Genomic DNA, 22,199 nt, shown 5'->3' with positions numbered 1-22,199 from the left:
CACTTCTCAAACACATGAACTTTTTTTTGCCATGGTTATTTAAAGTTTTGAATTACCTATCCTCAGGAAAGCCCAACTCTACTAACTTTCATGACAGGAGACATCAAGTAGTACTTTGTGTAGTCATTCTGGCACAATTTTTTTATGTCCTGAACAAACTTAGTGCTGCACAACACAGAGCACACTCCAAATGAATTAATTATTGAATAGGCAGGAATACAATCAGGGTAGCAGTTCAGGTGGTGGAAGGTGTGGACATTTCACTGCAGATACATAAAATAACACAGGACAAGCAGCACCTCAGTGATAAGACCTGGGAGTCTGTTTCAAATGCTGGGACAGTCAGAAAGAGACCTAAAAGGTGAGACTATAAGAAATATAGGAAGAAACAGCAGAGAAAGAGAAAAATAAAGACTTGTGGAATATCACAAATAATACAAGTAGTTTCCTGTTGCAAATATTAGTGACACAAACTTGTGAGAACTTGAAGATATTCAGAAGAAATGGCTTCACAGAAGAGAGATGAGAAGGAATTGTTTAAACACAAGAGTTTGCAGTGGTGGGAGTAACTGCTCAGTTTTCCATGATTTGCTGCGAGTCCCATTTATCCTTTATTGAAAAGTATGTCAAAACTAATGCCGTGCTGACTGCTGACTCTTGGCCATACAGATAGCAGCTTTCCTGAAAACAACTAAGCATGTATAAAAAACCTGAATAAACTGTATAAAAACTTTATAACTATATGTAAAAAAAAAAAAAAGTTGTCTTACTTAAAAATAGATTGCAAAAACATTACATTAGCATGAATTATGTACGAGCATACAAACACACTCGTGTCTTTTATGTAAGTTTTGCAATAGTTCTTTTTGCTGCTGTATGAAAAGTACCATACAAACACAGCCTGTGGTTTTTATTTTCAGATGATGAATTCAGATTTTATCATACTTAAATTCATATAGCTTGTTCAAGCACAGTTTATCAGGTGATTCAGATCTCCTCAAACCATTCACTCAGTTTAGAGATTACACATTGACGTTATCAGTAATTGCTTTGTTCTCCTCCAAATTACTAACTATACATGATACAATATCTCAAACACAACTTTAATTTTCTAGAATCTTGCATGTTTAATTCCTTCCCATATATCAATACAGTCTGTGCTCTACTAACCACTTTATAACTCATTTAACCTGCAATACATTGGTTGCTTAACCAAAACATCATATGGTATGATGTCAACTGCTTTCCAAACATCTATGCATACAATATTAAAAATCTAACAACTTTTTCTAACAAAATTTTTATCTAAGAAATTAAACTACATAAAAAGCTATTCAGTTACTTCATTAAGCTAAACTAAGGTTACTACTTTTTTTTTTTCTTCTTCCTGAAGTGCCATCAATATATTAGTCCTGCACAGATTCAGCTCTGGATTCATGTGTAAATATACTGTAAACATAAAAAAATAGCTTCTAAGATGAACAATAAAATAGTAAAAAAATGCCTTAAAACAGCTTCAAATTATTTCCAAAACTGGATTCACAAAGCACAAGTTACTACAACACATATTTGAAGTCAACCTTGTAATTAAATGGATGTTTGTAAGCAATCATAAAAAAAGTCTCACTATCTAAATAGTATAATATTTACAAGGTGATTCCAAATTACACCAGGACCTTATAAAGTACAATGAGATGTTCAAACTAAATTCATCGACTCTATGTTCTACTGCAGTAGAGGTATAAATGGAAAAAATACCTGTTAAATACTTACTTCATCATCACAACTTATAGCACATCGGCCATCGAGAGATGCACACTAGAGATATCAAAAATCAATAAAATATTTTAATTTCTCATTTGATTATTACAAGACAAGACATTTTAAAAACCCATATGAGCACAATTATAAAGAAGTTGATATTGATAACATTTTTATCTGACAGCAATTGTTCTTAAAATGACTAGAGAAGTTTAAAACCTTTTCACCAGTTCTGTTCTGCTCCTGTCTGCAGAGAAAGGGTGCATTTACACTCTAACAATTTCAACCGTTTTAAACCCCATCTCCCCCTCCATGTGTCAGAAGCTCGGAGACCGTTCACAGACAAGACTATATGATTTTCCAACAGGGTTGGGGTAGGACCTGCATTTTAGCACTTATTTTCTGAAACAGTATAGTTCCGATCTATTTTCAAAATATGGATGGCATCTCCTAATATGTAGCAAGATAATTATCCTCTTCAGTAAGTAGAAAATCTATATCCTGACATTTTAGGTATAGTTTGTTAAAGACTACAAATACCAACCATGATTCAGTAATCCAGTTTAGCCAGTTAACCTATGCAAAACTTCAGTTGCTCAATGTTAGTAGATAGATCCTAAGCAAGCTGCAAGGCCTAATTCTGCTGTCACTGAAAACAAATAAATATCACAATTTTTTTAGTGTATCTAATTTTTCTGAGGGAGAAAATCATCGTGACAGGCCAACAAATTAACCCCTTATGCACAGGGGCCTAAAATTACTAACCTTTCTACCCGTTTCCATGAATATAGGAATAAGCAACAGGTTTTGACCACTGAATTGGCTTTTTTGTAATAAAGAATTGAAATGTAAATCAGAAGAACTAGCCACTATGTATTTCAAATATGTTCTTTCTTTTCAATTGTTTTGTTTGCAACAAAAAAATTGCAGATCATCATCTGCACAGTTAGAAAGTGAATTCAATGACACAGAAAATGTCAATTTAAAATATACCTGTCTGCTTGCAGTCCAAAATTTCCGCTGGAAAAAATCAAGTTTCATCTGGATACCTACAGCTGGGAAAGACATAAATAACAAACAAACCAAAACCCAGTGTGTTTTATCTCTTGACAATAATGATTGTAAATTAATCAGAAGGAAAAACAGTCTTACAATAAAAAGGGAAAGTAAGCCCTAAAAAAAAAAAAAAACAAAAACCACAACTACTTGAACTGAAGAGAGCACACAGTCATATTTTAAACCATTTACATTTTGGTTAAACATGAAGACATTGCTAATATAATGTGAAGAATGCACCAGGCAAACATCATTCAAACTACACATGTCCCCATAATTAACATAAAAGAACCACAAACTGAACACATTTATGTTCACATCTACCTCAAATTTATATTTTGCTTATACCAGTTTAACAGCTGTAGGAATACACACTATGTGTTTTGTGCTGAAATACCTGAAGATGTGTTGAAACACCATGAAAATGTTGGTTAACATTTCAAGTGATCATTTGTTTTTCAATCCCTTAACCCATAAAAAAATCAGTGGAACATAAGAAGCCTATTTCAAACATTAAAATCTTCTTTAAAAAATGAATTTAAGAGCATTATGTGCAATTATGTCAAATGAAAGTACATGACAAACATTACTGGTTTTCATTTTTTTCTTAAAGTATACTAATAATAATATGTAATTTTTTTAATTGTGATTCAAGACACTACTGGTGTAAGTTATATATTTCTCATAACCTCAGATGAGATTATGTTTGTCAGTGAACCTTTCTTCCAGCCTGGTCTGATGTTCCTTTCAGACCCATAGCTACACCATTTCTGTTTAACAGCAAGATAATGCACTGCTGTTTGCTTAAGCTCCCAAGGCAGTTGATTTTTCTGGTTTCACCTGCCTAAACTAAAGGAATGATAACGTATCTGTCTACCTGTGCTGAAAATTTCTGAACTAGCTTCCTTTTATTTAAAATATGTAATGAAGAATATGGCAGGAAGATAGGGACAGAGGGGCTAAAGACATCTGCTTTGGTTGTTCTTACCAGCTGTTGCTGCATCCCTGGACCATATCTGTTATGCTGCCACTCACTCACAGCACACCTTGTGCCAGGCTTCTCTGCAAAGGTGTTTCAGTGCTGTCCCTGTACCAAGTGATACTCTAGCTGCTCAATACAGCTTATCAATGGGTTCTAGTTAAATGCCCTACAGCTCCTTCCTGTCAGCTTAGAGGATACGTAATTGCTAGGGTAAAAAGAACGAACTCCACCCAAACGACTCATCTATAACCTCACTATACTATTCTCTGCACAAAAGCTAATTTTTAAAGCCTTGAAAGTCTGAAAAGCTAATTTCTAGCAAATTCATTGCTCCAATGTTTTGCTTAAAAACAAACAAAACTTTTTAAAAAATTAGTTGTTTTGGAAAAGTGAAGAAAATTAATTTATTCATTCTTCCTCTAGGATCCACAGCAGGGATCATTTAAAAACATATTTACATCTAGATTATTGGTACTTTTGCGAACACACACACGCTGATGTCACGCATATATTTTATTTTGGGTTAACAGGTAGGAAAAAGTATGTGAAATGAAATCTGTAATGAACTGATACAATGGGATGTGAAATTACATAAGGGATTTTCTTATTAATGCAGGTTATAAATAGTTTTCTGCCTTCTGTAACTCATGGATTATTTTTGCTTAAGACAGTAAGTAGACAAATCCAGTTCTCCTTTTGAATAAACTCTAGAGGAGACGCTCTCCAGCTATATTTTATTATCTAGTAATTTATTCTATGGTCAATGAGAAGATGCTGTCTGACAGCTATGCAGCATATGGTTTCTTCATCTGCTGTTTGCCTTTAGGTTCCTTTCTAGCATGCAGGTGATCTGCACGTCCTACCTGCTTTTTCTGAGATGTAAGAAAACCACACACATTTTCAGGAGCTTCCCAGAATAAAATAATTTTGCTTCTGGATGCTATATCAGCATTTGAAATGTCCATCTCATACCACATTTCTCCCAGTCCATTTAAGCATGCAAGAACTAACGTAACACTACTTATATCAGTAAAAGTCTTCTTGATTTCAGCAAGCGAAGTTTATGCTTGTTTTCTGCATGTGAACGTTCCTGTTGAATTCCCTGAATCAAGCCACACACTTGACATCAAGATACACAAATAGGGACTTTGCTGAACCTTGCTTTGACTTTAAGAGTCTAAGACTCCAACCTGCAAAGAATATAAACTTTTGCAGACTTCAGATGGAATAAATAGTTTTCTGATCATGGAGGATCAGACTGCTTTTCCAACAGATACAGAATGAACAAGCTTTCTGAGCAATGAAAGATGGTATCTAAGGGAAACTTAGATATGGGCAAGAAATTGGTGTCTTTACTCTGCATTGGAAAAATGTAAATCCATAAAACTGTGTTGCGAATCTTTAAATGTTTCTGGGCTCTCAGTTTAAAGGTAACCTGACAGGACCTAATGGAGTCAACCTCACTTCTTAGCTGAGTCAGAGCTGTAAGCCAGTAGGCATTTTTCTCTGGGGAACAAAAGAATTAAAATATATAGACCCATGGACCTTCACCTAAATTATTTTATAATAGCATCTTCTGGCTAATCTGTTTTGAATGGCTGAGCTCCTGAAAAAACTGATTTTAAAAACTGTTTAGATTTTTAAAGATGCAGATTTTCAGAAGTGTTTAGACAGAATCGCTATTAATGCCTACTGCTTTACAAGGTTCTGTACCAAGGAGGTTCCTAATCTGTTTAACTGTTTCTATAAACCCTCCAAAATGCTTGTCTCCACCTCTCGACTCTCAGGTACCATACAAATTCTGTTCCTTGCTCATTCATAAACACTAATGATTTCAACCACCTGTATTTACTATAGAGTACCTCTCAACAAAAGAATTTTAAATACACCCTAAATATGGGTAAATTTCAGTATTCTTATTTTCTTGCAGAAGATGATGCATATAGGAAATGAACACCAGAGTTCCCACCAAGATCTCATGTGGAGAGTCACAACAGCAGGGTTTAGAGCAAAACACAGATCTGTGCTCTCCAAAGACTTGTTCTGTTAGTTACAAATACTACTGCTCTTAACAGGCACAGATGAGTGGACTGTAGTTAGATATTTTTCATTTAAGGTCCTGAGAAGGTTGACCCTTTGGAGCTCACACCCTTACTAGAGACACCGCCACGCAGAGCAGAGAAACGGTTGCCAAAATTGAGATAATTATCAAGTTCATTATGCTGATGACATAAAAGAACAAAGATGTTATCAAACATTAGTGTAAGGTTTAAACCTGTAAGAAACATTTATTAAGCTTTAAAGGATGAAGACAAAGATCTACTCCACTACATTTATGGAAGTTCATCCATTTGTACTTATATATCCAACATATTTAACATATATCTAAGACATCTAGTACATCTAAACTACAAAATACCAGTACAGATCAATAACAGTGATACTAAAATACAAAATATTCCATTACGTGTCAGTAACAAGTCTCTATAATTTAGATATTATTTGATCTGCTGTGGCTGGCAAATTTTAAAATGCCTGGCAAAGCAACTTTTGATTAAACATTATTTCTTGTAAACTATTAATGAAAGTATAATTAACAACAAGGAACAACTAAAACTCTGTTCCCTCATAATGTAGTTGAATGTATATACAAATTTGGCAGGAGGTTGGACTAGACGACCTCAGGAGATCCCTCCCAATCTAAATTGTGTTACGATTCTATGATTTAAGTGTAAATGTTTTGTAGACAAGTGCTAAATACACAGCCTATAATCTTCCTTAAATATGAGCATGTACTGAAGGGTTTCTAGTGTCCAGTATAAATTACTTACCATGAGAGAGAATCTGAAACAGTAACAAGATAATTATGACAAAGCTCATCTGTAAAAGATTCCATGTGCATGTTCTAATGGGTTGCACAACAGAATGGTGTAACACAAAGACAACTGAAATACTGGGGCTAATTTTTATGAAACATAGAGCATCCCCCTCTTCAGGAAGATGAGAGGAGGCAGGCAGCTACAGGCCTTTTTTTTATATAGCATTAGTTCTATTAGTTTTGATGTCTTCTCGGACAGACTGTGAAAGAAATTAAAAGATAGTGAGAAACACTGGGCTTGTTCCCACTTGAGCAGGTTCCCAGGATTTCAGCAGTGGTGTAGTTTGTATAGAAATGGAAGGCCCAGGCATTATCAATTTAGTTGATCTGAATTGTTTATAAAAGTTTCAGTTTATTTCTCTACCTAACTTCTAAAAGGTCTGTATCACTGATTTTTGAGGTATAATACCATTGAAGGAGGTAAAACAGAAATGTGTCTTAAAACAGTCTGCTCTGGTCAAGGTAATACAATGTTATGAGGCAACATTTTAAGCATAATACACAACAGATTACGTATTTCCCTTGTGAAGTATTTCCTCAATTAGAGTTTCGTAATCCTCTTACTTGGTATTAAATAATGAAGTGCTACATGGTGACTGGATGAAATCTATGGTTGGACTTGAGGATCTCAAGGGTCTTTTCAAACCTAAATGGTTCTCTGATATGTACCAACACAGAGTTCCCACAAACGTGGCATGGTGAAAGCAGCAATAGACCTTTTTGTTGAAGAGATGCATCTTAATAAGAGATTCTGATCTCATCATGTTAGTTACTTTACGTTTTATTCCTTTGCGCAATTCCAGATAGGAACTTCTCTGTCACTGAATGAGTAACTTCTAAATATTCTATATCGTATGTAATATGTAATAAATGACAATTATGAATGTGTCCTACAATTCAGCTAATAATTATTTGAATGCGTCTCCATTCAGAAGCATTAACAGTGTTAATGTATGGGAAAATAATTTTCTTTTCAACCAGATGTGATACTAAAGCATTTTTACAGGCTTTTTTTCCCTGAGCTTTTTGAGAACATTGTAACTAGCACAGGATATTACTTGGTTGGGTCATTTAATGCCTTAAGAACTATTCAAATGTACTTCAAAAGGTTTTAGAGCCAACACATTCATCTGAGCAATCCTTAGTCCTCCAGCATTTCAGAACTTCAGAATGAAATATCTGTGCTCCAAGCTACTTTACATTTAAATGTATGTTTTACAGACTAGCTGTGTGTGGGGGAAAAGGGAAACTTCAGAATTACCTCTCACATGTCACCCATTCCTTGCTTAGCCTCCTAGGTATAGCAGCTACCACAGAGGTTAAAGAAGGGGGAAAAAAAAAAAAAAAAAAGGTGTAATTGCACTGAAATTTTTTAAATATTGTTCAGCAAGGTATGCAGATAACATCCAGAATTCTAATTAAAAAACAAAACACAAACAACAAAAACTATAATTGAACCTAACATGATATATACATTTTAAAGTATCATTTGTAGGCTTGGTTCAGTCAAAATGGCCAAGGGATACAAATTACCTTTCCTCAGCCAGGAAAAAATGAGTAAGGATGAGGGGGAAAGGTTTTGTCTTCACTGCTGCCTTTCCTTTGGAATGCCAGTGGGAAGGGCTGGCTGCAGCTAGGGGTATGCAAGAGATCAGCTAACGCGAGCTGATGGAGGGGTATTCAAGCTTTTTCCTCCATGTAACACAAAATGTATCATCATTTCAAATGAACATTGCAAATCCAATTTATTTTTTTTCCAACCACATTAACAAATTTACTTTGGTGATTCCAATACATACCTCTAACGCTGCCTATGGAAAACAGTTACTAATTCCCTGAGATTTCTTTCCTTTGTCTAGTGAAGTGGCTGCTATTCTGTAGTGCATATCCTATGAAATAACAGATGGTTGAGAATTACAAATTTAAATTCTTGGCTCAGTGATAATTATTGTTAAATAAGTACTTTCCTGATGTATTGATTTCATGGCTAAGGGTAATGTTTCACAAATTTACTGGGATGTTTTCAGGATAGTAGTACTGGGAAATGCTCAACGCTACAGAGCTCAGGGCTGCTTATTATCAAGGAAACACGAAGGAAAACAAATAATTACTCAGAATAGATCAGGACTGCTTGTATTCATTGCAAGATCTCCATGATTAAGCAAATGGACAGAAAGATAAGTAAAGGCTTCCCCAACAAATCACTTCTGTGCGCAGAATTACAAGAGCTCTTAGTCTCTAAGTAAAAAGAATAATCTCTTACTTAAAATAAGAGAGGAAAATAGATTAGGCTGATTTATTTCAGGCAAGAGAGGAGCTGAATCTCCCTATAAACTTGGCAGAGGGATTTCAAATACATAATTAAGGAAAAAGTAGTAAAAGCTAAAGGGTTTTCCATTCTGCGAAATATCTATAGAATGTTACACTATATAAAAGCACTAGATCACCAAGGTTAGAAAAATATTTTAAGGTCTCCATTCCTTTTTCCCACAGAACACAGTATGGACTAAGATTCTTTCTTTTACATAAAAGATGGTCAACATTTTGAGAACATTTGGGCCTCTTAGTTCTGATGGAGTTATCTTAAATGAGGTTTAACTTGGCTTCCAAGCAAGAAATCTTAGAAACAGATCTGCAGCAGAATTTTTTTTTAATCTATATCGCCTTTGTGTATTAAGCTAAGGCTCCTTAAGATTCCCTTCTTTATGCCTACTCATATTACCTCTTATTACTATCTTTTAAAATATCTAATAATTAGACGTGAAATATTCCAGAACACTTTTAACCTCTTTTTAAAAGTTGATTGCACTTCTTTTGTTTATACTCTAAATCTTTTTCAGTTCAAAATGTTTTTAGCTCAGCCAAAGAATGAGACATTATTACACCCCAACACATAATATTGAGAAATAAACACCATGTCGAAAAGTACCTTTAGTAGAGATTAATGGCAGACTCCTACCACCAAAGATGATGCCATTAAAAATACTTATAAAACACGTGTTATGTACTGTAATTACAAAGAAAATGTACATTTTTTTCCCCTTCAATTCCAAGAAGTCTTAGCTAATAAATTAGAGGTATTCCAAAAGGCACTCTCTTACAGTAATATACTTATGCTCCAGTATCATCCAACATTGCTGTATTCCCAGTGATAGTCATTCTTTCATCACATGCAGGATATATAAAAAGTACGAATGAGGATTCATCAAATGTGCACTTCCCAGACTACTTATAATCCCAGTTTCAATTTACTCGCACAGTAAAATGCAGTTTCACCCTTCCAAACTTCACACCTCATTCAGTTTCCTTCTTGATCTCTGACCTTTTCAATTCTACCCATACCTTCTTCTTCTCACCCCAGCCCATTTTCTTCAGTTCCTCTCTTCAAACAGAAGTTCCCCAGAATTTTGTTTTAACATACAAAAAATGTTAGTTTTACTATCCAGAATGTTGGAACTTGATTCAGACACCCAACACAAAAAGAAAATTAGCCTAACAGTTTAAGTCCAGCTAATTTTTAATATGCTGAAAACACGAGCTTGTAATTGGAAGTGTTGGGCAACCTCAATACTTGGTGGTGATACCAGCCATCTTCATAACGAACTGGTGTAAGTAGTCTGTGATAAAAGAGTAACACTGACGAAAAGGCAGGCCAAACTGCTGAGTAGTTGTGCACTTTCTTGTGGTTTTCTTATAATAAAGCATAGTTCCCACCCCAGCAAAAATATGATATCAGTTATGCATTTGGATAAGATACTACTATTATTCACAAACTGTCCTCTGCAATGTGTTGTTTTGTTCTTTTGTTTTTAATTTTTTTTATTTAACTTGGTGAAGATTTCTAATGTTCTTTACAACTTTTCTTGTGGCTTCACTGACATGAAACCTTGTTGCCTAACCCCACAATGTGTCTATTGCATATTTAAGTACCCTTAGAAGATTTTGATATTTTACAATTATTTTAATATTAAATGGATTAAAAATCCATGTAAATTTGCACTTACCTTTTCCACGTAAATTTGAGCTACTGCCTCACTAACATTTAGAGATTGATTTATCCAAAACAAAGTCTTTTATTAATCTAGGTACTATGTAAAGTACAAAAGAATTTCAAAGTGCAAATTATCACAGTTTTAGATTATAAACAGTATTCAAGAAAAAAATCCTGCATTATTACTGGTATCTTACCTTTATCTTTTTATCATCAAATAAGTGGAATGACTGTACATACATTTGTAAGTCCTGTATAATTATCAGTTATAAAAGACAGTTCTCATATGTCATGATATGTCATCAGATTTTAGCAAGACAAAGAATAACTTCCTTCATTAGAGCTATCAGGATGCAACATGTAAATGAGTGAATTCTTAAATGGACAGAGGAAAGCTGAAGTTCTGCTTCTTTACTCATGGACACCAAACCTGCTATTTTCTTCCAGAATATTTTTACAATTAGTGGTGGAAGTAGTTGTCTGGCTGGAAACTCCCAAGATACAGGGAAGGCAGTGGCAACTGGTATTTCCTGGAGGCCAAGTTCAAGCAGAAAGGGAGGAGATATTGGGAACTTGATGTGAGGCCAGGCTGAAAGGGGAGCAGGATGATGATTGCTGGGAGGCCGAAGTTCATCCAAACTCAAACCACCAGGGATAGTTGAAGGGCTTGGTTTGCAGCCAACCCCTGACAAACTGAATTGCAGAGGGCAGTCTGTGAACATCATCATAAACCAGACTCCCTTTGACTCCCTGACATGTATCTTCCTTCTGGAGGACTAATGAAGTAGCAGCAGGAGCAGGAGGAAACACAAAAAGGATATAAATTGAGTGAAAGCATAAAAAAATATAGATACTGTTGACTGAAAGTCCATTGCCTTTTCAGGAGGCTTCACCGAGGAGCTTGGAGGGAAACAGGTTATCTGTAAATTATCATTCAGACAGTTATGCTGTATTTCAAACTACAGGATAGTAGCTGATGTGCTGCCAACACTCTAACAAAGGTTTCCCACAGAAACCTCCTCATTTACCCTGTGATAAACTTTGTGTACCAGGAGCACAGCCCAAGGGAGCTACTTGGGAATACATTTGTAATTACAAAAAAGACCCACAAAAAAACCCCAAGAAAAAGAAACCTCCCATAAGCCTGGAGGGAGATAACCACTTGGCATGCAAAATTACACTAAGTGCACTTTGCTGGAAAGATATATACCTTTTTCCTGAGAAACACAAGGAGTACATTGATAGTATAAAATAGTGGTTTAGACTGCACAATTTGAAGGGGATGAAGCGGGGCACAGTTAAGCCCTGTCTGGTGTCTGCAGTATCCTCCCTGTGACTTTTAGAAAATACCTGACACCTACTGACAGCTGGAAAGGAAAGGAGCAGAGAATAGGAGAAAGAGTGGGTTGGATAGTATTTTTATTAGCCTCAGGAATGCTTCAGTAGCATGGAGAGAGAAGGCAAGCCCCATCATAAAGAAAACTGTGCTGGTGGCAGAATTTTTATAAGGAGTTCCTACGAGCTTTCAGCTTTCTTCCAACATCTCCCTGCATGGCCACTACTCTGACGAATTCTGATGGTACAGGAAGCACGTGAAGACTGAAATCTGACCACAGTGACACTAAAATAATGAAGCAGTGATGGTATTTTAATAAGTCCCTAACCAATTTTTAGTTTTATAGGGTTTTCTAGCTCTTTTTTTTTTTTTTTTTTTTTTTTTTTTGGCAATATTGAAGAACATCCCATGACTGAAACAAAAAGTAAGAACAGCATATATTTGTAAGCACATTTGTAAATCTTAAGGGAGGATCCATGACTTGTCAAGTTCTCAAAAAAGCTTTACTTCTTACAGCTGAGGTCCTAGTTTAGAGTAGCTTAGCCAGTATACCTTTCACATCTCAGCCAAAAGGCTGTGGTTTCAAGTTTGCGATTAATGAACCGTAAGAGGCTCAAAGTTCAGATGAACACCCAGAAATTAGGATACTGACCCAGACTCCTGAAGACTGTGACCAGATTCTCTTAGGAGATGTCAGGCTTTCTGCTTCCACTTGTAACTGAAACACATATGTTCAAACTTTGATAGTATTTTCTTTTTTTCAGACTTGACACTGGCTACTACCTAATCGTGTTGAAAAAAAAAAAAAAAAAAAAAAAAAAAAAAAAAGGCTGTATCTACATATCTCAGCATTGTGAGAAAGGCTGATTTCAGAAATGGGAAAAAGTTCTATTGCTCTTATTTCCTAAAACATTTATACCTCCCAAACTGAAATCCTATCACATCAGAATGGCTGCAAGTTGTCCTACTGCTATGGACAGAATACTTTGGATAAGACATTAAAGATAAGTGTTACGGCATCCACTGCAAAACGAGCTCATGATGTCTCTGTCCAGTTTCTCCCATGTCAGCTCAATGCTTTATATCCTACCATTGCCCTAGAAGCCAAGACATGTAGGTTCTACTGCTGTCAGTCTTAGCATGGAGGGGAGAGACTTGGAGAATTCAACTCTTCCTGTCTCCAGAACACGCTGACTACCAGCTGCTTGCTCTATCCGGTTATCATCACGGCACTTGCTGCATACAAGGCCTGTGAATATATGAAATCTCATTCGTCAAAACCAGACTTAGAACACCGAGTGAGAAAACACCAACATTTTATTAAATCACAGCATTTGAAAATAAGCCTTGGATCTCTTATTGAGTTATAATAATAGTGTCATTCTCATCAAACTGTTTGTGCTATACTTTGATTAGCAAATTACTTTGAGTTACTAAAAATATGCTGTTTGAAGTCAAATAATACATCAGAAATATGTCATCATGAATACAACTCTCCAACTTTTCAATACCATACCTACTGGATGTTTTATAAGTCAAATATTTCCTGTAATGTTCCAGAATAGCTTTCATGGTTTTGTTTTTCTAAGATCTCTACTTTATTTAAACATTCTTTGCTGTTTAACCACATAGTGGTAACCTATAGTTTTAGAAGGGTATAAAAAAATGTATGTGCCCAAAAGACTCAGTATGCACATTTTTAAGTGTTTGAAACAGACTTGAGTAGTTCCATAGTATTCTGTAGTTGCAAACACAAAGAAAATAGCAGTGGCAGATTTGCAGCCCTTCTGATTTACGTTTGCATCTAGTACTGAATAAGGTTAAAACATAGTAATAGCAATAGATACAGAAATTATACTTTTCCATGAAAAGTATTAGCTGCAAAAGCAGCTTTGTTTGCCTTTTTTTTTTCATTTTTGGATCAAAAATGCATTTTTATTGAATCTCTGTGTAGAAGAAAACACAGCTGCCTATTTGCTCAACAAAAATAGGAGCTGGTATTTGAGCTATAAGCTAACATTCTTGGAATACCCTGAACTAGAGATTTAAACCATGTCAGGAACAGAAAGTAATCTCAGATTAATAACAATGAAAGTTTTGCCAGTATACTGAAATATGTTTTCTTCTTTTTCATATTCTCCTACTTGGTATCTGGTAAAAGAAAAGAAGCATCATCTTTCAATACGTGTTCACTATATTACATATAAAGATCTCACTTGAAAAGTTTACTCACTTTCTGAAACCATGGATTAACACTGGCCATAATCTGAACATTTTCACATTTACTTAACTTCATTTCATGAGAACAGTTTATCATCACCATTTCGTAACCCTGGCAAGAAATTTTAATTATGCCTATTCAGAATAAACTATATTGGGGGAAATAATTTATCTTTTGCTTTATCTAACCTGAAGAAGTTCAAGTGTATATATTGGAAAATAGCTAATGTGCATCCAGCAGGTCAGGCACTGAGCGGTAGAATGACAGCTTTCTATCTGACTTGTCTACTTATCACATTTCAGGAAAAATAACAAATTGACATCTTCAGAATTGCTACATAAGCCTACGTACTCTCCAGCAGAAATGTTTGCTTAGGTCTGGATCTTGTGAATATTCATGAGTTGAGAGAGGTCTTCATACTGCTGAAAATTAGCCAAGAGCTTATTTGCTTCATTAGACAAGTTGAAATGGCCTCCTTAATGCCACAAAATACAAAGAACAATCTATTGATTAATGTATGGCCAAATACATAATTAATAAATGTTTTGAAGGGATGCTCCAAGAAAACAGCAAAGCAAGCTTTTTTAAAAAATGTTGAGACTGATAAAATTAAAAGGCACTGACAGATTTTTAAAAATCCTTAATAAAATGTCATTGTTGCCTGAGATCTGTGTGCCAAGTTATAATCATAAGTGAGCCTCTCTGCGTGAGTTATTAACTGCTGGAAATAGTGTAAGTGCTGAAATGATTTCCACAATAGAAATACAAACGGACTATACTTGCATCACATAAATCATTATCCAGATGCTTCAACAAGTGGTGTATTACGATTTATATCCTAATAATTAGTAGGATTCAACTGTCAATACAGCAGTAAAGCATATTTAGAAGTATAAATTAATAATTTTTGAGGGAAATCAATGTCATGGATACCAACTGTAATCCTCTTTAACGGAGTAGCTTTGAAATAAATCAGGAAGGTTTGCTGAAAGGAAGTTTTGATATTCCATTAAACTAAGGATTTATCATAGTAAGTAGCTTCTATTTCTACTAAATTGCAAGATAGGTACAAATTCACCTGAGGCTTCTGCCTGAAGTGTTGAGCACTGCTAGTGCTGCATGAAGTCTGTGAGAGTTAAGGGATGCCCAGCATATGATAAGCATACTTAGCACCTTCCAGAATGGAGCTCTGGAGAATGCAAAAAATCTTCAAATCTCCACTCAGAAAAGGATTTTTGGCAAGAATTTTCAGAAATTCTGTTCTCATATAAAGGCAAAGATATTACTGACTTCCAAGGAACATTAGCCTTCCAAAGGCCGTATTTTTACAGCTGTTAAGGCATGTATCAAGGATGGATGACTATGACTTCTGCATTTGTAGAGATAGTTTTGTACTGTGCTCACTTCAGAACTAAGGCTCCTTTTCATTTAATTCAATCAGATTAGATTGTGGTACTGATTATGATTATATCCACAAATCAGCATTTTAACTGAGTTTCCATGGAAACACTATATGCCCCTGTTTGCTTTTTAGACAGGGCTATGCCTGTTTAACAAGTTTGCCGAGGACAACATGTTTTGTTTAAGTTACATTAACTGGAGCCAATACTTCCTAATTACATTACCAGAAGAAATATTTACAGCAGTACTTTCACCATGGGAAACCCTCCATCATTTAGCCCATCTTAATCTCTGAAAAACAGGAAATATCAGCATTGCGATTGCTTAAAATGTGTTAACTGGCCTTATATCTATAAAATGATCTCTTTTATTAAATGACAACATTGGTCTTGTTTTAGTCATCATATATAAGGACATTATCCCATGACATCTAGATTTCTGTGAAACTTCCATCAGAGAACATCAGCCTATGAAGACAGGGTGGTCCAGCAGCTAAAGCCCTGAACTGGAGTTAGAAGGCTTAGTGTCTGCTCCTTGCTCTGCTGTTTGCCTGTTGTGCAACTGTGACCAAATATTCTTCATTTTTTGTGCTCCATTTCCCTGTTTGTGAAATAGCAGGAAGGATGCTTCACATTCTATGAAAAGTGATTTGAATTTTATGAATGAAAGCAGTAATAATTAAGTATTCTTACAATCATATGTTATAGATTAGGGTGCAATCTGGAGACCAGGCATGCCAACTTGCATGAAGCAATCTTAGGTGAGAGAAACATGGCAGGATTTGACCTTTAAAACCATAAGAGAGAATGGGAAACCTTTTACCCAGAAGCAAAGGGCCATTCTTTCAAAAAATACTGGCCCTACTTCTTTAAAAAAAGTTAGAAAATAAGAATCTTTTCAAAGCATATCCTCATCAGTTTTCAGTCTACAACTACAAATAGCAGCAATAGCCTGTAGCAATTTTTTTTAATTCTCCCAAAGAGTATACTTTCTAAAGTTACGCGGTGGGTGTATGCTAACTGTAATAGAAGGTGACCACAATCAAAAGCAAGTGGTTTCTTATTTGTGGCTCCAGAGAAAGACTTGAAAGTCTGAATCTTAAAGGTCTGAAAAAAGAGATGACACAACAAATATTTTTTTTTCAGAACATAATGACTTTAAGTTACAAATTTTTACACCTTTGTTCTCAACACTGTTAGAAATTAAGGAAGTCCACTAATAAATGTTTTCCTTCAAAAGGTTAACATTGCCTGCTTGAGTCTTTTCTCTTGTTGTCTCTTACCTTCTGTGAAGAAGCAGCACATTGATTGAAAGATTTGCTTTTATCCACCACAATGATTTTTTTCATCCTAATTTACCCTGATTATCAATCTTGAAGATATTACATTAATAGCAATAACAATCAAACAGCTATTCTCTATCAGAAGTGGGTTTTTTTCCCACATGTTTAGCCTCACAAGAACCATCAGAAACCTGGGTCTGACAGGTGCAATCACCTGTCAATAAATGTCCAAAAAGTTTTGAATATGAGTGGTCAGCTTTGTTCACCTTTTCATACTATTCTTATTCAGAAAAACAGAAAGATTGCACCATACTCACACTTGCATTTCTAATGGTGTGTTGATGGAATGGTAAACATTACACTTCATCTTACCTCTGCTGAGTTCAATGAAAGATTTCCCTTAGATTGTAGAAGAACCAAGCCTAAAGCCTTAATTAGCAATATTTAAAGCTGCAAGACATACTTTAGCAAAACTGTAACACTTCAGCGAAGACTGGAGATAAATTTAGCGTTATAAATCTGCACGGTACTATGATGCAACAGAAACGTTGTGCATGGCTGAGTTCAGCCAAGTTCCATTCAGAAAAATTACAGTCGGGCATTATGCAACTCCTTCAGCTAAATTGGTGTCTACTGCTTTCTCAAAACTGCTTTCACATTTTCAATTTAAGAAAGTCTGCAGAACTGCTCTTCTAAAATAGGTATCCCTTAACTTCAAAGCTAAGAAAGCAACCATATGTAAAAGTATGAACAGCTGATGGCATATAGTGATGTAAACAAAAGGTTTAGCTGCCGAGGAAAAGCCTGTATTACAGCTCTTTCAGTTGCACGCAATACAAATGTTCCCTTAGTGCCTATGTTTGGAACATGACATCTCCAAGTCATCATGAACTACAAATTACAGAGAGGGCTCATTGCTCTTTCTTCTTTCTAAAGGGTTTATAGAAAGGAAGCCTGTAGCATAACTAATGAAAACCTATCTTACTGACACTGAAAAACAGAGGTATGGAAATTATTAGTTCACTAAACTAGGCACAGGATGCATAACTTCAGCTTCTAAAAGCAGTTAGCCTACTTCTTGCAATGAGAACTTTAAGAAACAGAGAAGCCAGTAGTACTGTTCTTTGAACCCATCTATCCTAACTCTGTTGAAACACAGAGCTGGAGAGAAAATGGACACTGAGCAATGTGCTGTCATTTTGAAAAGGGAAAAGGATAAAAAGTTGCAGTCAAAACACAAGTAACCAAGGTCAGCCCTGCCATTATGTTCCAAAATAACAGTCCAGAAGGGAATAAACGGAAATAAAGACAACCAAAATACACCCTTTTTGACCAATACAGCTATAGCCTTATGGACAGAGGAAGATCAACTGGGTCGGGAACTTCTGAGATCATACCTAAATAAAGAGTATTGAAATAAAAGTCACTTTGGATAAAAAGGGATTAAATGATAATACATATTACCTTTATACTTTAGCATCACTTAGTTGTGATGAGGCAGAAGTACATACAAACACTGAAGATGAAAAGATATCCACATTTAAATGTGGCCTGGACTTTAGGGTTAATAGTCTACTTTTATACAGTATTTTTTCTTTATACTTGCCCACAGGCATTCCAACTGTTGTTACAAATTTGTTATCCTCCCTACTAATGCATGTGCTTGACCCAGAAAGTTCATCCTTCAGCATCTTAGGGGATGGCAAAACGGAAAGCACATTTAAAAGCGTGCAGATAACTTTGGTTAGTACAAAGGAAAAGTAGGTATAGTTTGGCATTACAACTGTCAGAACATCATCATTTATGCCAATCTTACCAAAACATTTTCCTTCCTACTTAGCAGGAGGCTCATACGAAATGGCTGCCATGCTATCTAACAGTTGTATTCAATCTCAGCAAGCAATTTTCCTTGTTACTAAGTCTTGAAAAGGCAAATAATATACACTGAAGATGCTACATAAATTGGAATCAATATTGAAAAAAACCCATTCTATCACTGAGAAAAGAAACAATAGTATGAAGGCCTTTGGCGATTCTCAGCATGAAAATAGAAAACCAAAAGAGACATAGAGAAGAACATACAGTCAAAACAGGTAAGATAATAATGAACAGGTGAAAAAGAATATAATAATAGTGAAAACACGATATTTCCTAAAGATTTTGATCTTCAATGTCCTTTAATTGCCATTAGGTTTTCCCAGTTAAATTGCTTCATTATTGCTGCTATAAACTGCACACGAATATAAACAGGGCTTTATTAAAGTTTATATTCCATAGCTACAGCTTTGGGGGTGGCTGTTGGTTTTTGGGGTTTTTTTTTCCTTCTCCCCCCCCCCTCCCCCCTGTTTTAAAATGCCTATTGTTTTACTCCTAAATAAATTTCCTCCCAGGGTATCTGAAATCCTTAATCATCATCCCAATATTTCTCTCCCACATTACACTTTTAGAATCAAGTTCCATGACTTTTAAGAGTTACGCTTACGTCAGAGGGATCAAGAGGTTTAAATTTCAGTACCTATTAAAGGAATTTAATTATCCAACCAGTTCCATTTGGATACACTGTTACTCTTCTTTGCTAATCTAGACCAGATTTTCCAGTATTGTAATTCTCATTAATAAAATGCCCTCTGAAAGAGTTTTTTTTTCTGTTTCTTTCTTTTTTTTTTTTAAGAAAAAAAGACCCATTTTACAAAGGCCTTTAAAATGACCTATTTTATAAATTCTGAACAGAAACATCATTATCCTTCATACTAGCTAAGTTTCCCAAGGATTTATCACGTCTGAAAAAAACACAACTTAGCTGAAGTTGGGTGATGAGAAGTCTATCTATATACCTGACTTACCCTGTCACTTAATTCAAAACATTTTGTGGAGAAAAAGGCATTTTTAAAAACATACTTGGCATTTAAAACTTGCTTACAGGTTAAAAATAAGAGAGGGAAGAAGAAAACAACAAAAAGGGGTAACAGCATGCCATGTGATCTCTAGGATGTTGTTATATACAGAGGACTTTTGGTGCCTGCTGTTGTAGCAGTTAAAGCAGTAGAGAAGACACAGAAATCCAGAGAGAACAAAGAAACAAGAAAAGCAGCAAGCTGTGCACTGCCTTGTAAAACTTGTCTGCTGTTCAAATGAAGAACATCAGCAGCAAGTATAGGTATCTGGCTCATTCTTGTTCAATGGAGTCATATGGAAAAAGTTTACAATACCCTTACTCCACTTGTGAAACAGTCCCATAAGCAATGAACACTGATGTTCCAGGTTCTTTCTTTTCATCTGTCATATTTAGAGGTCTGCTAGTTATAACTGCTACATACCAGTATTGAAAAGGGTTATAGTCTGTTATCATGCGCATTATAATCTAGTTGGCAGATGGTACATCATATTTTACCTGCTGCAAGACAATTAAGATTCGTTCAGGAGTTACAGGCTTCAAGCTTTTCTGATATAGAGAAACTCCATCAAAGGGAAATACTCCATCAAAGCTTGAATCCAAAGCTAGTGAGCACACGGATCCTGATCCGTGTATTGAGTACTTAATAGAATACTTAAGTATATGTTGGCATTTAAATGCAGGAAAACCATGTAATTGTTTACAGCATAATTTTAATGTCAGGCTACTTAGTACTTTGCTTAAATTAATGAAAAGATTTCCCACGGCTAATTAGAAAGTGTTGCAAGAATCACAGAAGTTTAATTGTTTAACTTTTTGTTGCAGCAAATGTCATCCCTGCTTCTGCAAGCTGTCATGTTCAGGTGACTACTGGGGCAAAGAGGAGAGGAGACATTTTCAGCCCATAAATCCAGCAGTTCCCAACAAGTGAGTTTTAAGTACTGCAATTTGCCTTAAAAACACATCAGGACTTAATGAAGTACAAGTTCTATTTTGTAGCAAAACTGGTAAGCAGCAGCTTAAGAAAAATTTACTGCACTTTAAAATCTTTCTCCATACACTGAGAACATTTCAAAACCCTTTTACAGGAAGTTGTTCAAGAAAAATCCATCCAATTCTTACAAGAACTGGCCTAGTAAATTAACATTCAGAATGCACAGGAAATACGTATAGTTCTTAACTTTGAGTTCAGGGTGAGCTAGGAGCCTGAACAGAAATTCCTATTAAATAGAAAAATTAGAAAACAAAAACACTAAGTAAAAACTTAGAACTTTGCCTTTGGTGTAGAATGAATAAGTTATCTAGAATGACAGTGAGTGATCTCAATTTTAACATGTTTAAGAACAGACAAGACACATCTAAAACGTCAAGATAAAACAAAGTGTACAGCTGTCCTTGTTTTTACATGCATTTTTCTAGCTCCTGTTTTTATTCCTTTCATTTGTGTTAGCTTTATGTCAAGCAATATTTTTTTCTATTTATGATAATGGCAAAATGAATTCATTAATTAACTCTAATCATACTGGAGATACATTTTATCTATGGATGCCCAGCATGTGTAACAGGTAGTTGTCATTAATCAGGGAACGACTGAAAATCGAATCTGCATCCCCTGCCCTCCTGCTGCTATTTGTGATGGAATAAATATTCTGCTGACACGTAATCTGCCCCTTGCTGCAACTTCATCTAATTTACAATTAAGGTAAAGCAGCCCCGCATCTCTATTCCCTGTGCTTCTCATTCTGAAGACCTCGCACCCCTTGTAATAAATTTTGTACCTACCAAAGCATACTGTGAAGCTGATGCTTGAGCATTTTCCAAGCAACCCCTTCTCACCTTCATATGTTTCTGCTCATTAAGTCATGGGAAAAGGAGTACAAGCCAAACCAACTCTTATATATATTAGCTTATTATAATATATTATATTAGCATTATAATACCGCAACATACTGCTGACTGATCCACCTAACAGACTGAAATTCTTGCATCACTTTAGCAGAGAAAAAAGCTGAAAAAAACTGTGAAGGACTGACTCAGTTGTCTGTGGTTTACCAGCAAAGACCTGGATAAGAATTTTCCAGACCAAACCAGAAAATTGGTCTGGGGATGAATAGAATTCTAACCTAAATGAAGAAGTTGCTCAGGTAGGCAGCCCCAAATGATACCCTCTGACACAGCAGCACACACCTCACCAGAGCACTGCTTGCTGCAACTAGAAAGCTGTAAGTCTGCCCAGCTAGCCCTTCCCCCACTGTAAATTTCCACCTGGAATGTAGTATGTTCCTGCCCATCTAGTCCACTATTACATCTCATACACTGGCCTCTTCTAGAGGTGTCAAAAGAAGGTGTAAAAATTCCCATAAATAATAATTATGGGAAAAAAACCCTGCCCACAGGG

The 22,199-nt window shown here is 35.5% G+C and overlaps 1 protein-coding gene across 5 annotated transcripts in view; it reads right to left on the bottom strand.

Annotated features, from left to right (window-relative positions):
* Positions 1-22,199, bottom strand: part of CACNA2D3 (calcium voltage-gated channel auxiliary subunit alpha2delta 3) — a 469,002-nt gene that overhangs the window by 45,394 nt on the left and 401,409 nt on the right. For all 5 annotated transcript variants that reach the window (XR_003559900.2, XR_003559897.2, XR_003559899.2 and 2 more), the window contains 2 exons: positions 2,755-2,816; positions 1,774-1,818 (listed from right to left, as the gene is read on the bottom strand). Coding sequence is in view for 2 of the 5 variants with exons in the window: in XM_027805095.2 (XP_027660896.1) it covers positions 1,774-1,818; positions 2,755-2,816 (107 nt within the window). In the remaining 3 variants the exon portion in view is untranslated. The remainder of the gene's footprint in view (positions 1-1,773; positions 1,819-2,754; positions 2,817-22,199) is intronic.

This window comes from Falco cherrug, chromosome 4 (genome assembly GCF_023634085.1).
Source record: "Falco cherrug isolate bFalChe1 chromosome 4, bFalChe1.pri, whole genome shotgun sequence".
In the NCBI taxonomy this organism is placed as follows: Eukaryota; Metazoa; Chordata; class Aves; order Falconiformes; family Falconidae; genus Falco; species Falco cherrug.
Note: the sequence above shows the minus strand (reverse complement) of the source record. Positions and strands in the feature narration are given on the sequence as shown.